This window comes from Protopterus annectens, chromosome 16.part0 (assembly GCF_019279795.1).
Source record: "Protopterus annectens isolate FY-2018-M chromosome 16.part0, PAN1.0, whole genome shotgun sequence".
NCBI lineage: Eukaryota > Metazoa > Chordata > Ceratodontiformes > Protopteridae > Protopterus > Protopterus annectens.
Genome location: NC_056750.1, coordinates 111783066 through 111801343, shown reverse-complemented (window position 1 = coordinate 111801343; position 18278 = coordinate 111783066). Strand labels below are relative to the sequence as shown.

The 18278-nt window shown below is 39.9% G+C and overlaps 1 protein-coding gene across 1 annotated transcript in view; it reads left to right on the top strand.

The window, feature by feature from the left end:
- SDR39U1 (short chain dehydrogenase/reductase family 39U member 1) overlaps positions 1 to 18278 on the top strand; it is a gene marked incomplete at its 5' end in the record, with an annotated part of 234380 nt that overhangs the window by 24192 nt on the left and 191910 nt on the right. The window contains 1 exon segment of the mRNA XM_044058856.1: positions 14452 to 14534. Within this exon segment, the coding sequence (XP_043914791.1) occupies positions 14452 to 14534 (83 nt within the window).

The following is an 18278-nucleotide window of genomic DNA, read 5'->3' as shown; positions in this document are numbered from 1 at the left end:
AATGTTAGGGATAATTGTTGGAGGTATTCAGTTGGACTCATGGTTGCATGTGTTCTGGGTTTGCTCAGCACTATCAGAATTTTAATAGAAATGGGGCAGCTGCTAAAGGACATTAAACTAAAAAAAACTGTTACCACTAGGACTGGAGAGCCAAATACTGCATGAGAGTAAGAACTTAGTCTCAGTAATTATTTTGAGGAAAGCAATAACAAAAAGGTGAAAACAGACCCCCTAATAGATGAAGTGGAAGCTATAGTAACACATCTGGGACAAAGAGAAGGAAATGAAAGAGAGACACAGACGGCATAAAAGAAGGGAGAGCATTGGTGAAAAAGGTGGGCAACAAACTGGGATAATTGAGTAAAGATGAGTCAGCACTTAGTGACACAGAGAATAAGAGCCTCTAGAAAGATGAAAATGAGACTGGAGATAAAGAACAAAAAGGCTGTCAAAGAAAGGATGTGGTGTTTATTGATTAGAATATATATGTTTTGAAAACTGAGATTACCTTAGAGAACTGCACCATGCATGAGGACTGCCGCAATGTTAGAATTATTCTTGATACCAAAAAATAAAATGTGTGTTCTTTAAAAATAATTTACAAGATTGAAAGATAATGGGTGAGGAATACAACTGGAACTAAATGACTCCTTAGGTGAAAGGGACTGCCATTGGTATAATTTTAACTGCAAGAACAAATGTAAACAGCTTTTTTTTTTGGGGGGGGGGACAAGATGGGTTGGGGATAAAAATGAAATGTTAATAGGAATTTTAAGGATTCCGTATATCAAAATGTTAAGTATATAAAAATTTAAAGATTAAAAATGATGAGGTAAAACAGTGTTCAAAACAATTTTATTCAGTATAAGAGTTATTATCTTTAACACCTGTATGCTGAAACAGGATGGATCATAATCCACTACAGTAATGTTTTGCTGTTTTACCTCTGCATTGCTCTTTCAGAAGTATGATGTTTCATTGAAAAAAACTGTTGTATTTACAGAAAAGGGTCATCCAAGGCTTGAAAAGCAGCTTGGGATTCGTGTAGGGATAGGGGTGATTGTGGTGGAAAACTGCTACATTGGGTTAGTTGCTACAATAGTATGGAGAAGATTGATTGATCATCTCCTGCCAGATCATGTTATGTGGTGTTTTTGAAAATACTTACGAGGCTGTTAAAAAGATTAGCCTTACATTCCAAAGGTAGTTTTTGGCCATTATATTTTGCATTTGGTTTTTGCATACGAATAACCCAGATGCAAGCAGACCAAGGTTCTTTTATATATTTTCATTTGTTTACTGGGAGAGTCTAGCTGATTAAAAAAAAAAAACATCACTGGAAGCCAGGCGAGAATAGCTTCACACACAAATTATATAATATCCTACCTTAACGCAAAAAGTAAAAACCATACAGGATACCAATTGCAGTACAGAGGCATAAGATTTAACAAAAATGTCCCATAAAATATACAATTCACATCCTGCAATAATGTCATGTACTTACATTGACATACATGAATAAAGTCACGTTACATTACAGTAGTATAGCACATATTTGCAAATAGTAAAATTGGGTGCCAATATCAAGTGCTGAATCCTAGTGGATTTTTCCCTGCGGTTTTCTCCTGACCACAGTACAGGCAATATAGGTTGAAGGACCTTAACAGATACCCTGTAACTCTAACCATTGGTCTGGAAGCCACCATTTTAAGCTTAAAATAATACCACTGAACCCTAGTGGATTCTCCCTGCGGTTTTCTCCTGGCTACAGTACAGGCAATACAGGTTTGAGGACCTAAAGAGATACCCTGCAACTCTAACCATCGGTCCGGAAGCCACCATTTTAAGCTTAAAATAATACCACTGAACCCTAGTGGATTTTCCCTGTGGTTTTCTCCTGGCCACAGTACAGGTAACACAGGTTTGAGGACCTTAACAGATACCCTGCAACTCTAACCATTGGTCTGGAAGTCACCATTTTAAGCTTAAAATAATACCACTGAAGGATGTGTCCCAGTAAATAACTACTACATAAGCTAATCTTTTAATTAATGCTAGACTTTATAAGCACAACAAGAATTTACAGTGTTTTTTTTTTTTTTTTGCTAGTCGCCACGAAAAGCAGACGCCAGCAGCTCCTATCCTTTCTCTTTGGTTACCCACTATCCTCATACTGTTTCTGTGTATATTCTCCTGTTCTGTACTTTACCCTTCCCTGAATTCATTTCTAGCCTCACTCATAACTGCTTTTCCTAGTGCACTTGCCCTATTTTACTTTCTTCAGACTCTTACATATTAATGTTTTTTTTTTTTGCCCTGCTTTTAGCTGCTAGTAATACCTCTCTCTCCCACTCCAAAGCCCCTCTATATTGTAGCTTATTTTAACCATACAGAACTGGGTTTGCTTCAACTAAATCTACTTGTGTAGCTTGAGACCAGTGTCCTTTTGTAAGCTTACTCCTGCTCATATTTTATTTCTTTTTATTTTATTTCTGGTAACTATACCTTTAGAAACTTTATATCCTTGTCTCTCAAGCTAGTTTTTCACTATCTTTTTCTGATTGTTTCTATGACTTCATCTTGACCCAGGTGCTAGCCCAGCCCAGTATTAGTAATTACCCCTCCCCCTCACCTCACTTCCTCTTCCTAGTCTTCATATGTGCCTCACGATAGCAGGAGCCATTTTGAAACCTTCTTTCCCCTTCATGCTGCTGAGCATCTGCTGCTCTGTGTAAGGTAAAATTTAGATTCTTTGGCATTAACTGTTTTGTGATGTCCTTTCTGTTGCCTTAACTGCTTTAGATCATACAATATTTGGTGATTATTCTGTTTTATCTGCTTTAGGTCATATCGTATTTTGTGATTATATTGAGATGAATATTGCTTGCATATGCAGTCTCTGGTGTACTTTTTCTTGTGACTCTAGTTTTGTGAATATTTAAAGTATATTTTCCCTGCCGGAAGGATCTCCAGCACCTTACGGTCACGGGTAGCTTAGTGTTTGAATTGTACTCAACTTATTTCTTGTTCTTTAATGAAAGAAAACTGTAAATGTGAATATTTACCAACTAAGTTTCTTGTTGCAAGGAGCACCAGCACCTTAACTTCACATTTAGATGTATCTGTAGTATTTCCCCTGTAATTTCTTGGTGTAGTACTAAAGTAAAAGGAAGAACTATTGCCTGAAAGTGTACCAATTGTTCTTGTCCTCAGTATCCTGAATTTCTGTTTTCCTGCTTTGTGAATTATTGCCTTGTGTATGTCTACACTGTGCTGTTGTTAACTACTGTTGTTCTGCATTACTTTGTGCATAGGTGTAAACACTGCTGTGTTCTTAGCTACCTATGTGTGTAAGACACTCATACAATAGAAATTAATGCTAGGTGTACTGCCTCTGCCTATATGTATTACTTTTTTTCTCTCTACCCATGGTATTTTTGTCTCTCACTCTTTTCCTGAATTACTTGCTCATAACTAACCCCCCTCCTCTCTTTTTTTAGCCCTAGTGAATTTTTCCCGTGTGGTTTTCTCCTGGCCACAACAGTACAGGCAACATAGGTTTGAAGACCTTAACAGACACCCTGCAACTCTAACCATCTGTTCGGAAGCCACCATTTTAAGCTTAAAATAATACCACTGAAGCATGTGTCCCAGTAAATAACTACTACATACGCTAATATTTTAATTAATGCTAAACTTTAAGCACAACAAGAATTTACAGTGTTTTTTTTTTGCTAGTCGCCACGAAAAGCAGACGCCAGCAACTCCTTTCTCTTTGGTTACACACTATTCTCATACTGTTTCTGTGTATATTCTGTTCTGCACTTTACCCTTCCCTGAACTAATTTCTAGCCTCACTCATAACTGCCTTTCCTAGTGCACCTGCCCTGTTTTACTGTCTTCAGACTCTTGCATATTCATGTATTTTTTTCCCCTGCTTTTAGCTGCTAGTAATACCTCTGTCTCCCCCTCCAAAGCCCCTCTCTATTGTAGCTTATTTTAACCATACATCACTGGATTTGCTTCAAGTAAATCTACTTGTGTAGCTTGAGGCCAGTGTCCTTTTGTAAACTTACTTCTGCTCATATTTTATTTCTTTTTATTTTATTTCTGGTGGCTATACCTTTAGAAACTTTATATCCTTGTCTCTCAAGCTAGTTTTTCACTATATTTTTCTGATTGTTTCTATGACTTCATCTTGACCAGGGTGCTAGCCCTGCTCTGTTCGCCCTCGCTATGCTCTGGGTCACTTTGCTCCCCTACCGTACTCCCAATTCCACCCACCCCTATTACAATTACCTTTATACCCAACTATTCCTCCTTTTCCTGTCCCACTAACCACTACAATTCCACTTCCTGCCTATTGCCACAACCACCTTACTAATCTGTCAGTCTTGTCAACACCACTTCCTCTATACCACTCTCTCTACCTACTCTGTCTGACCATCTTTTATTCCAACATGTATTATTTTCCAATATCTTCTACACTACTCCTTATTCTCTCTATCTCCACCTCTTACCACTCCAATCTCTCTGACTCACTCCTATGTTCACCAACCTCTCACTCATACAACATATATCAAACTACATCTTTTACTATCTCCCCTAATCTCTTTACTACCTCTACCTCAGGTCTATATAAACTATCCATAATACAGGTTTTTAAACCTTCCCACAAAACTAAGTAAAAACTATACAAACTCCATCTAGCATCTATTACACACTCTCTCCTCACTAAAAACCTACTTTGTTCTGGAGATATCCATTCCAACCCTGGCCCCTCTTCTCTCCCCAAAACTACCTCTACACTGCCCCCATCTTACTCCTCCAACAGTCACCAACCTCAGTCACAACAATCATCTCCATCCAAATACTTAACTATTTACTCACTGAATATTCAGAGTCTAGCAAATAGTCACCGAGCTGCACTCATGGATAGCTCTCAATACCCCTCACATCCTCTCCCTATCTGAAACTTTGCTCAAGCCACAAATCTCAAATAGTGAAATACTCCCACCAGGTTATAATATCTTCCGATCTGATAGACCTGCAAAAAAAGGTGGTGGCATGGCCATCCTCTACTCAAGCAACCTTAACTTCTCACCATACTCTTCCCCAATTCCTGACTTCATCCCAGCTGAAATCATCATCCTTAACTGCCATCTGAATCCTCACAAAAAACTTGCAATTGCCTCTATCTACCTTCCTCCTGGTAACAATCTGCCCATTCTTGAAAACATCCTATCCTGGTTCTCCCACAACATACCATATGAGACGCTTATCCTTGGTGATGTCAACATTGATTGGTCTATACTCACAACTGACTCCTCCAACTCAGTATCCACCTACATGGCTTCCACCAACTTATAACATCTCACACTCACTTCCATAAAATTTCCACTTCCAGCTCCATCATAGACTGGATCCTTACCAATTCCCCCCACCAATACCACAATCCCGCCACCTTACCTGACTCTCTCAGTGATCATCTCCCTACCACCATCTTAAGACACTACTCCCATATTCCTCAACCCCAACTTATCAAAGACTGTCAAACTATCGACTTTCAATTCATCCCAATTTAACTCCATTCTCCACAACATAGATTGGTCCATTCTAAAACACCTCCCCCTAAATGATGCTGTAAGCACTTTCAATAGCATCTTCATGAATACTCTAAACTCCTTAGCTCCCTCTAGGAAGATCAGAGTAAAATCAAATCATGCTCCCTGGCTCCCCAAAGAGACTAGGTCCCTTATGAAACAGAGATTGTGCTTGGAAAATCTGGACTAAAACTAAACAACCACCCTTTCTTCAAAAATACAGGCAACTGAGGAACCTTGCAAAAAAATATACAACTAATGACAAAAAGTTGTACTATAGCTCGGCTCAGCTTAACAATAAATCCAATCCTTGAAAATTTTGGTCAACTCTCAACATCCTCTATCCTGGAAAGCCCTCCAATCCCTCCCCATACCCTAAACCTTCCTCTCAGGAAACAGCTACCCTCCTGAATAAACACTTTATCTCTTCCATCCAAACTCTGGTAACCTCTAAGCCAAACTCTACTACAACACCCACCCTCCAAGTCCCACTAACACAATTTTTTTCTTTTGAGCTAGCTCCCATTACTTGCATCAAATCTCTACTACTCAGGCTAAAACCTTGCTCTCCTTCCACTGACTGTCTATCTCCTACATTCCTGAAACTTGCTGCTGACTCAATTGCCTATCCTATATCTATACTAATTAATCAATCTATTCTGGAATCAGCTGTCCCCACCCTTTGGAAATCTTTCTTCACTATCCCTCTTCATATAGGTGGAAACTCCACTGACCCCTCAAACTACCAACCCATTGCCATTCTGTCTGCCCTCTCCCAAGATATTAGAAAAATGTATTCACTCACAGCTTCTCAGTCACCTCCTCACACACCACTTACTTACCCCTACCCAACATGGATTTCGTCCTCACCAGAGCACCACCACTGCCCTCCTCTCCTTCACTCATATCATTGCAGAGCCCCTAGACAACAATAAACACATTTCCTGTCTCTTCCTAGATCTCTCCAAAGCCTTCAATACTGTCTGTCATCCTCTACTACTATCCAAACCTGCAAATCTCCACCTATCCCCCTCCGCACTTGCCTGGTTTAATAGTTACCTATCTGGCAGGGAACAATCTGTCAAATGGCTCTCATCCTCCTCACCTTTCCTTCCCATCTCCACTGGTGTTCCCCAAGGCTCCATCTTGGGACCTCTTTTGTTTGACATCTCCAATGATCTTTACACCTCATGCAAAGAATCCTCCCTTATTCAGTATGCCGACTCCACACTTATATCCATCTCAAATAACATTCCTGAACTACACTCCCTGACCCAACAGGCCCTACTATCTAAAATCCCAAAAAGACCAAACTCCTACTTTTCCTTCCCCGTTCTCTTTCTCATCACAAAACCTCCTTTTTTATTACATCTTCCAACAGCACAACTCTCCAACCTGACACCCACACAAAACTCCTAGGGGTCATTATCGATGACGAACTAAAGTACACATACTCCAATGTATAAAAAAAAAAACAACCAGAAACTAGGTCTGCTATATCGGAACAAAAAATTCCTAACCCCTGAATCTAGACTTACCCTGGGCCAGGCACTCCTCCTCCCCTCCCTCTTGTACGCCACCCTAGTTCTTACCAATATCCAGGCCTCCACTCTAAACAAACTCCAACAGACTTACCATAAAATAGCCAGATTCATTACTAAAGCCCCATACAGCTCACACCACTGCATTTCTTTAAACTCTCTTCAATGGCTTGAACTTCACCAATTTCTGCTATCTTATCAATTTCATATGCTACACTCTCTATTCTTTATAAACCCTCCTTCTGTCCATCTCTATCTTCCTTAGTCTCCATCTACATCCCATCCCGGACCCTCTGTACTTCTAACCAACAATTACTTGATATCTACCACCCAAAAAGGTCAGTAGGCAAACTACTCACAAACACTCCCTTGCCCATACTTGGAACAAACTTCCCCTTGACTTGCGTTCATTCTCCCACACCTTACACTTTAAAAATGAATTAAAAGCTTATTTTCTCAATTCTAGAACCTGCCCTTGCCATGACCCTATCTAGTCTTCCTTCCTTTTATGTACTCTCAAAAGGACCATACTTAGTACCTCATTACACCTCTCTCTCCAATGTGTCTACTATGCATTTGCATAATTTTATACAAGCAAAAAATTTCTATTGTTGACCTATTGAACTATATCAATGTAAAATTGTTACTTAGCTTCTTTTTAATGCAACTTTAAGTTTATGCATGTAACCCAACATATGTGAATCTTTTTGCTATAACTGCTATTATATCAGTATTGTTTAAAATTGTACTTGTTTAAAATGTACTACTGGAGCTTTTCTCCTCTGGTCTCCATTGAAAATGGGCCACAAGCCCAGTTGGACAAACCCGGTTAACAAATGTCAATAAATAAACAAATAAGTTAAGGTGGAGTGCAAGTACTGCAGATGTTGAAAGATACAGCACTTGACAAGTACTTGAATAAACTTTCAAGACTGAAAAATGATGTAAGGGGGACTTGTATTTTGAAACAAGAGGGAAGGCTAGGAGGCGGCATTAGGATGCAGTGAAGTAAGCAAATTAAACAGTATTTTGTGGTTCTTACAGTTAAGGTATTTGCCTAGGTTTGAGCATACCCAGGCGTTATTTAGGTATTGTTTAACTTATTTATATAAATAAGTTATTTATTCCAGTTTGGTGACCAGGGAGGTCCACTGGGCTCAAGAGCCCATTTTCAGTGGAGGCCCGGGGAGAAAAGCTCCACAATACAAAGTTACATTACATAGAGAATTACAAGAAAAATATTTGCATTGCAATCAACAGATAGTATAACAATCAACAGGTAGTATTACAGTCAAAACAGGTATTCAGTAAAGACAGAAAAACTATTAAAAATGTTTCAAGCGAAAGACAGGCATACAGCATAATGACTGGATGTTACTGTTTAGTTACATTTATAATCTAAGTATATGAGAGAAATTAGGAAGGTATGAAGGTTAGCCAGGAGAGAAGGAGGAGCAGAGCTTAGGAGGTATGAGTTGAAGAGTGCAGTTACATTTCCTGTGAAGAAACGGGTAAGAATGAAGTTTTGTTTTGAAGGGGTGTGGATTGTCAGAGGTCCTCAGAGTAGAAGGCTAGGGAAAAGGAGAGTAGAAGCTGACCAGCTAGGTGCTTGGGTTTTTGGATGATTATAAGGTTTTGGTGAGTAGGTCTAAGGGGGTTATATGGTTGTAGGATATTAGATAATGCAGGGCAGCTAGTAGGTTGGAATAATAATTTGTGGGCTGTGACGATTTGGAGGAAGTTAAATTGGCTTGAACTCCCTAATCAACTTGAGTGTAGGGTGGTGCAGTGATGGGAGGAGTATTTTACCTTTGTAGCGAATCTGGAGATTTTGTTGTAGCACACTTCCAGTTTGAAGGTGAGTGTGGAAGATTAGTAAGTAGAGGAGTGCCATACAAAAGAGAGGGGAGGAGATAGGTAGTGGCCAAAGTTTGTCTGGTGGCGGGAGTGAGGAAGTGGTTGTTTCTGTAGAGTAGGCAGAGTTTTATGTGGGTTTTCTTGATGTTAAGTTGGATGTGAGTATTGAATTTTAAGTGTTCATCGATGACCCCCAGGAGTTTGGCAGAGGGAACGACTTCGACAATGGAATTGTTAAGTCTGAAACTAAAACTTGATTTTTCAGTTTGCTTTAATTGTAGTGTATGGAGTTCCAAATGTTTGAAGGCCAAGCAGGAGTAGAGTGAGTCACCAGCCATATTAGATTTGGTGCTAAGAAAAGTGCTTTAGTTTGAGAGCATAGTTCCCTGGCTGGGGAATTGTATTTTACTACTTTCTGGTTTATGTATTATGCTATGGACAATATGTAGTTGTGAGTTGGTAAGAGGCTGTGGGAGCTCAACCACATATCTCTCAAAAATCTAAGCACAAGAAATCTGGACAAAGGACCAAAACTGGGGACATTTTTAAATATTGCTGCTATAAACCTGGGAAGTTGATAGAATAGCTGATTTTATACTAGCATGCATTTTCTGAAGGATTTGAAGTCTGAAGCTGAAATATAAACAGTAAATTTTATGAGGAACAGACCAATAAACCAGACACTCAGTGAAAATCTGGACAGTTGAAGGGGTATTAACCAATATGGTTGCTTTTAGGGCTATGCATTGGTAACCTTCTATAGTAGATGGGTGGCAAAACTAGCAACTTAGTTGTAGCAGCTGTCTAGTTTCATTTTTGGGTGTTATGCCCCCCTCATCCTGACTAGGCTTCATAAAGGAGAGATGGTAGTTTAGGTTGATGTAATGTTTTTTCTACTGTGCTTCTATTTAATATTTTTTAACAGCTTGGAAAATGTGTAGATCAAATTATAGGTGTTTTTATTGTGACTCCTAGTAGTTTGTATGCTGGTGTTATTTTCAGTGAGTGTTTGAAAGATTGATTTTGGTCTGAAGAACATTTTTTATTTAGAAGGTGAGATTCTCCTCCCTACTTAAGTGGATGAAGAGTCCTTCTGAGGGTGTGTTGGGGCATTTATTATTGCCTCTATCCATGAGGGATATGGGTGTCAAACCTGGGAGTGAATTTGTGGTTTGCCTTCCATTCATCCAATCTACAAGTGAATAGAGTAAGAGAGGTACTTTATGTGGAGTGGAAGAGAGTGTTGTAGAAGCGGTATTGTCTGAGATGCATAACTATCCCTACAAATGTTCTCTTTGTGTTGCCAAAGAGATTGAGATCCCTTGAGTGGGTGTTCATGCTACCATTGGGCTTATGAAAGTCTAATAGGAATGACAGGTTAGTGTTTCTTGAGGCTGTATGTGAAAGACAGAGGTCACCTGGTTAGTAGCCTGTATGATACTAGGGGACAAGGCTTTGAGACGGACCATCTTTTTTATGATTATTTATTTTGTTTGACCACATTATCTCACAAGCAAAGTATTTGGACAGTACATACCGGCTGGGTGAAAGATTTCATCCCCTGGACCTGGACACCATACCTTTAGATATAAGCTGTGTGAGTGAAAAAAGGACTTCCTGGCAATAGCGGATACACGGTGAATAAAAATAGTTCATTTAGTTCATTTCTACCATAGTCTGGGATCTGAGAACCTACTTTCAGGGATGTGTTGTCAAGGTGAGGGTCCCATGCTTGTTAAAGGATACAGTTACACATTTCTTAGCATTTATTTTTAGTACATGGTTTGGCACCAGCAATTTGTTTAGGAAAGGCCCTAATGGAGGATTTTTGTGTCCTGTGGGGAGTTTATGATAGCAACAAGTTTAGTTGTCTGCTTACCTTATCAGCCATAAACCCTTAGCATTTTTTTAACCTAGGAGCAAATGCCAAAGAGTTGGTCCGAAGTACTGAACCCTAGGGGTACACCACTAGTGACACATTTTTGGAGAAGGTAGACCTGACAATCCTAATTACTTGAGTTTTATTTGTGAGCCAGTTTGATGTCCAAGTTAAACCATCCCAGCAAAATGTAAATCCATTTGTATCTACAATACCAGAGTGGGGATGGTGCGAGGTCTAGATATGCATTGTGTACTGATTTGTATTCGTCCATTGCTTCTGAAACCTTCTTGAACAAATTGACCAGGTTAAGTAGATTGCTCCAAAATATAAATATAACACCATGTAAAACGAAAAATCTTCTGTACAACCGGAAAGCATGTAATTCTTTTAATTAGGTTAAGTATATTGTTTGAGATTTTTTTTTTTAAACCCAGTTAAAGAATGCTTTGTGATGCTGTTTTTACCTCCTATCTGGCTTTGGCTGGTTTGATCAGGGTCTGGAGTTCATTGTTAAGTTTAGTGAAAGTGTTATTGGCATTTTGAGAACTAAATTTATTTTTGCATGCAAGAAGTTTTTTCTTTTAAACACAATAATCCCCTTCCATGTTGAGAAAAACCTGGTGAAGGGGCAAATGATTCGAGGGGCAAAAATGTGTTCAACTTTGTTTGATTTCAAATGTGAATTGGGTTGCCTCACACAGATTTTCTTGGACAGAGGATACCCCAAAAGTATGGTGTATTCTTTGGGAGAAGAGGTTTTGAAAAAATGGGGGTGGGGGAGATATTCACCTTTATTAGGTCAAGGTAACACCCAGGAAGAACCAAATAAAGATCCTGCCAACCACTTTTCCAAAGCTATGGTTATGCACTATGGCAGTTTTGGGAACACAGTCAAAAATATAATTTCGAAAAATTGGGTTATTGCAGGGAATGGTGAGGTGTACAATCAACTAGGTAGCACCCCCTTATTCATTCACAAGGTAGGGCAATTTGAAGTACTACCTAGAACATCCTTTCACTTTAAAGGTAGGAGACAAGGGAACCCAGAAATGTGGGAGGTGTAAATATCGCCCACACATATTGGAGGGTACTACTGTCATAGTAGGCGAGTTCCAGATTAGAGTACACCTAGCTAATGGGAATTGTAATACTAAAGGATTGGCATACCCAAGTATTTGTACAAGATGTCAGGGGTTCTATGTAGGAAAAACGGAGCGGATGTTACGTAAGCGTATTTACGAACATTTGTATGCAATAGAAACTAGGAACCCTAATAATTCCCTTTTCAAACATACTTTGACTTGTACAGGGCAAGCCAGCTACAAATTTGGCATCTTGGAAAATGTGTTGAGAGACCCTAGGGGTGGGAACTGGGGTAACAGAATCAACAATAGTGAAATCAGATGCCAAATTAAATTAGGAGCATTGTATCCCCCAGGAATGAATGAACATCTCTCCCTAGCACCTATTTTAAAAGATAAGGCACGCACACTTTAATTGTAGGTGTGCATGAAAAGTGACTCTCATCAAGTGAGAATTCCAACTGTGCAGCATTTGACTAGTGTAATGTCTGTTTAAGAATTCATCATTAATTGTTGCACTAATTGCTTAATTGGTTAGGAGAGCAATTAAGGGGACTGTGGGTTTGTTATTTATAACCGCTCAAAGGGTGAGATATTCAGGTTTGAGAAAGTCCACATTTAAGTGGACGTAAGCGCTTCCCATTGGGAATTATTTCCTTGGATTTGTTTGGTGCTACTGTTTGTGCTGTTATTATACCCACAGGTTAAACTGTGTTTACTGGGAACTGTACCTTGGAATTGTTTGTCTTCTTATATTCAGCTGCTTTTTCTACCATTGGGAATTGGTGCCTTGGAGTTGTTTGGTGCTGCTACCCTTGGCAGTTACACTTACGAGGTACACGTGACTTTTTGGATCTATTTCCTTTGTATGATTTGATTACCACATTTTGCTGCTACTTTGGTGTTATTTTAACGTATTTTGGACACTTGAGGGGTGTGCAGTCGATTGGGATGTGCATTTGCAAAGTTTTTAGCTTCAGTTGCAGCTACTGAGCATTGGGATGAGCTACTTTGAGCTTACAGCACTCCGGTCAATTAAGACTTTCACACAATTATTTTTACTTGCGGACTGAATTCATCTGACTATAAGGTTTTACCTCATTGGAACTGTTAGTGTGTCACAGGCTGTGTCCAGCCATTTTTTATCCTGTTTTTTTTTTTATTTTTGAATAAAATCCTTTGATTTACAACTAACAGAACATTTATTCAGGCTTACAGAGGTTACCAAGGTGGATTATTGTGTTTGAAGTGTTTTTTGATCCACCCAACCGCTCCGTTCTTGAAGTTTTTTTCTTTTATTATAGAGCCTGTTGCATTATAGTTCCTCCATAGGGGGTTTATTTTTACATTTGGCATTGTATTTACTTCTGAGGGGATGAATGCATTTTTTGCAGCTGCATGCATAGGCATAGAATTGGATGGTAAAGGATTCCACATAACACATTCGAATTTAGCCAGGTCATTATTCAGTTCTAGTAGAGTAGCCGTGGCATAATATCTAAATACAGAGGTAGTAGAATATGCTTCTGGGTTTAGTCTAAAGGTAAATGTGACTGATGGGGTCTGATTTTTACCATGAGGAAGTTACAATTGGTGGGGAGCAGAACTGATCCATATTGGTAAGGACCAAGTCCAGGATTTTTTCAGCCTTGATTGGGGTGCAAACTGATATAGAGAGTTTGTACTGATTATGTCTGGAAATTTCTGATCATACATTTTGAGGATGTGTATGCATATGCCTTCCAGTTAATGGAGGGGTAGTTGAAGCTTTCCAGGAGAATGGTGTTTGGCTTAATGCATAGGGACTCCATACTGGCCAGATAGGAGGTATGAGATGATGGGACATAAAGGGAGCCCTTTAGTTAGCTGTGAAATTGAGGGTTTTAATAGTAAATTGGACCTGGAGGCAGCCCAAGTTTTTGTCTAATGAGTCTGGAGATGAAGTTTTTGTTTTTAACAATATGGAAACACCTTTACCCGTAGGGCCCTTCTGTAATATGGTTGGTCGAAATGTGTGGTAGGCATTGAAATCTGGCACTGATGGAATGCTCTCACTGGTCTTGAACCAGGTCTCTGCGACAATGCTTATATCAATGGGTTATGAGTGCTTGTAGGAGAAGAGTTTAAGGCTCCATGTGCTGACAAAGTAGCACCTTTTATTTAGTTTGTTTTATGTTTGAAGCTTTAGAAGACTGACATCACCTAAAAAGGCATGATGAGGTGAACAAAGATTTAGCCAGTTCACAAAAGCCATAGGGGGAGTAGGTGATGGCCTTTCCTGCAAAGCAGTTAGGACTGTCTGCCATCTCCTCCCAGGCTGATGCATATCGTACCTCTTTAGAGTCTTCTTGCTGTCCTTGATATGAAGAATTTAATATATGCAAGTTCTGTATTTGTTGGATTACAGAAAAAAATGTGCATTGACATGTCTGGCTTTTTTAAATACTGGTTAACAACTGAAAATTGTCTTTTGATTTGATTTTCAGGATGATCTTTCATCAAAAGGGCTGCCTCCTTGTGAAGCTGCTGTTAACTTGGCTGGTGAGAATGTCTTGAACCCCCTACGCAGGTTAGTCCATTAGTGGTTGCCACCAGATGACTTTATATTAATGTCATTCATGGTTTTAACTGCTTCTAGTGTGTATAAAGTAGGCAAGGTAAGGGTCTTCACATGAAGAATGCCCCCATGTTCCATCCTTTCCTCCCAATATTTGCAGGAAGAAGTGGCAACAAGCACAAAAATCAGTCTTACTTTCATTTTGTTGGTGAAAACTGTGCTGTAATGAGTGGCAGCATAAATTGGGATTTAGCACATGTCTCGTACTACAGACATATTGCTTTTTCCATCACTAGACTGTAGGCCTGGGCTTTTCAGCCTATGCAGTACCACAGCCAGGTGCTGACCAAAATGAAGTTTAGAGAAAAGCTGAGCCAGGTGGTGATTTAAAATTCCCAAAGAAAGCACTTGCCAACACTGGCTGTGAATGTTGGAGAAGAGTTAAGCCAGGTGCTGGTGTTGCATTCATAAAGAACGCACTTGTATACCCAGCAATCTGCCAACGGATACTTTTTTTTTTTTAATTTTGTACTAGGAAACAAATATCATACCTGATAATATTCCTTAAACCATATTGTGACAGTGCAGGACCAAAGCATTTAAAAAAAGTCCTCTGTGAAAGATGAACCTCTTCCCTGTTCTGAAATAGATTACTATTGAAAGTGTCTCTCCCTTTCCATCCCAAATGTATTGGAATAATTGAATTAAAAACCTTAGCTGTCTTTGTTTCCACTACTATTACTAGTTAAAACTCTAAACTTAATTTGCTAGACATATCCTCTCTTCCCTTTTGTATTTGTAATGTCTTCTCCTATCTCTTCATGTCTTTGAATAACAAAAGTCTGAGCTGTCCTAACCAGCTGTTGTACAACATACATTCAGTCCTGTTCACTGTTTTCATTACCACCTTGTATCCTGTCCATCATCTTTCCATTTAAGGTTTCTTTCCAGCACTCACATGGTAAATAGCTACTGCTTGAACCAATGTCTGAAAAAAGGTCTTGTTTATTGCCTGTCCATGGATTCTGCTTCCTTAAGATAACACTGCTACCCTTTACATTTTCCCTGGTAGTTTAGGTTACCCCAGGGTTGTCCTCCTGTATTTTTCAGCCTGACATCTTCAGTTGTATATTCCTTTGGTTGTTCCACAAGTAATGTACCACATGCTTGGAAAGGCTGAAGTGAAGAAATCTGCCACCAGCTAAACAGTGTCCATTCTCCTTCGTTCATCACTTGTCCCTCTGAACCTTACTATCTTCAATAAAGAAAGTGTTTTTCATGCCATGTGCATGCAAGTGCCATGAATAACATCATGAACGTGGCTACACCAGGAGGAAGGCATATAAAATAAATTTTGTCACTTTCTGAGCCTTTGCTCTGAACAATTTTTTTATGTTCCCTGTTTTCTAGCAGCTTCCCTGCCTGTCTACAGTTTGTTGGCCAATCCTATTCCCTTCATCTTAGAACTCCAGAGAGGTTACACTCACAAAGTACCCACTCGTGTGCAAGTCACCTTTTATAGTTATTGTGGGCTCAGTCTTGCTGAGTAGTGCACCCTGCTAAGTATACCACAGTACATAACCTCCCCTCATTAAAACTTAGAAGTGTTTAGTATTTTAATGGGATAAAATGGTATTTCAAGGTCCATAGAGTCCTCATGAGGTAACCAGTTTACTACTAGAACCCGAGCCTCATTGTCCTGGTGCAGAATCATTGCCAAAGAACTACTTCGCCATTTGGTGAGAGGGTGAGGTGGCTTTCTAACCAGTCTCAAGTTTTCAGTTCTGTTGTGCTTCTTTGCTCACTGGCACATCAGTCTCACTGTTGTGCACAACAGTCTCTGTACAGAATTGGGAAACAAGACAGGACTGGAAACTCTCACGCTACTGTTTTCTGATTATGCATGCCGTCAGTCAGTGTCCCACCCTGTAGTATCAAGATCCTATCTAATCCATCTGGAGAGGTGTTGTCCTCTGCCATGCCTGTAGAATTGGATCCTATTTAATCCATCTGGACAGCGGTTGTCCTCTGCCATGCCTGTAGAATTGTGATCCTGTCTAATCCATCCGGAGAGGTGTTGTCCTCTGCCATTCACTGGCTAGATCTCAAGTGGTCAGTGTTTCCATGTAGAAAACTCCTGAATTAGTCTCATGGACTTTAAAAAAATGGACCTGTTTCATCTTGTAGTTTCCAGCGGTAACTTAGATGTACTAAATATCTTTTTGTCGGAAAGATTTGCCTGTTACTTGTCATGCTGTGACTTTTGAAGTATTTTTCTTTCAACGGTCCAACTAAGACTTAGATTTATGAAGTCTAGTCTGGTTCTAATAAGTTTCCTTAAGAACAGTTCTGTAGCTGTCTGTCCTTTTCAGTGCTTATCTGAATGCCCCCAACAGTGATCCTCACTGCCAGTGATTCCTTACCTGAATAGTCCAACAATTATCTTCACTACCAGTGATTCCTTACCTGAATACATCCCATAATGATCCTCACTACCAGTGATTCTCTACCTGAATATACCAGTGATTCCTTACCTGAATACCCTGAACAGTGATCTTCACTACCAGTGATTCCTTACCTAAATACCCCCAACAGTGATCCTCACTACCAGTGATTCCTTACCTGAATACACCGAACAGTGAGCTTCACTACCAGTGATTCCTTACCTGAATACCCCCAGCAATGATCCTCACTACCAATGATTCTCTACCTGAATATACCAGTGATTCCTTACCAGAATACCCTGAACAGTCATCTTCACTACAAGTGATTCCTTACCTGAATACCCCAACAGTGATCTTCACTTCCAGTGATTCCTTACCTGGATACCCCCAACAATGACCCTCACTACTATCGATTCCTCACCTGAATACCCCCAACAGTGATCCTCACTACCAGTGATTCCTTACCTGAATACCCCAACAGTGATCCTCACTGCCAGTGATTCCTTACCTGAATACCCCCAATAATTATCCTCACTACCAGGGATCCTTACCTGAATACTCCCAACAGTGATCCTCACTGCCAGTGATTCCTTACCTGAATACCCCGAACAGTGATCTTCACTACCAGTGATTCCTTACCTGAATACCCCCAACAATGATCCTCACTACCAATGACTCTCTACCTGAATATACCAGTGATTCCTTACCTGAATACCCTGAACAGTAATCCTCACTGCCAGTGATTCCTTATCTGAATACCCCCAACAGTGATCCTCACTGCCAGTGATTCCTTACCTGAATACCCCCAACAATGATCCTCACTACCAGTGATTCCTTACTTGAATACTCCTGGTAATGATCCTCACTACCAGCGATTCCTTACCTGAATACCCCCGACAATGATCCTCACTACCAGCGATTCCTTACCTGAATACCCCGACAATGATCCTCACTACCAGGTATTCCTTACCTGAATACCCCCAACAATGATCCTCACTACCAGGGATTCCTTACCTGAATAACCCAACAATGATCTTCACTACCAGGGATTCCTTACCTGAATACCCCCAACAATGATCCTCACTACCAGGGATTCCTTACCTGAATACCCCCAACAATGATCCTCACTACCAGTGATTCCTTACCTGAATACCCCCAACAGTGCTCATCACTACCAGGGATTCCTTACCTGAATACCCCCAACAGTGATCCTCACTACCAGTGATTCCTTACCTGAATACACCCCATAATGATCCTCACTACCAATGATTCTCTACCTGAATATACCAGTGATTCCTTATCTGAATACCCC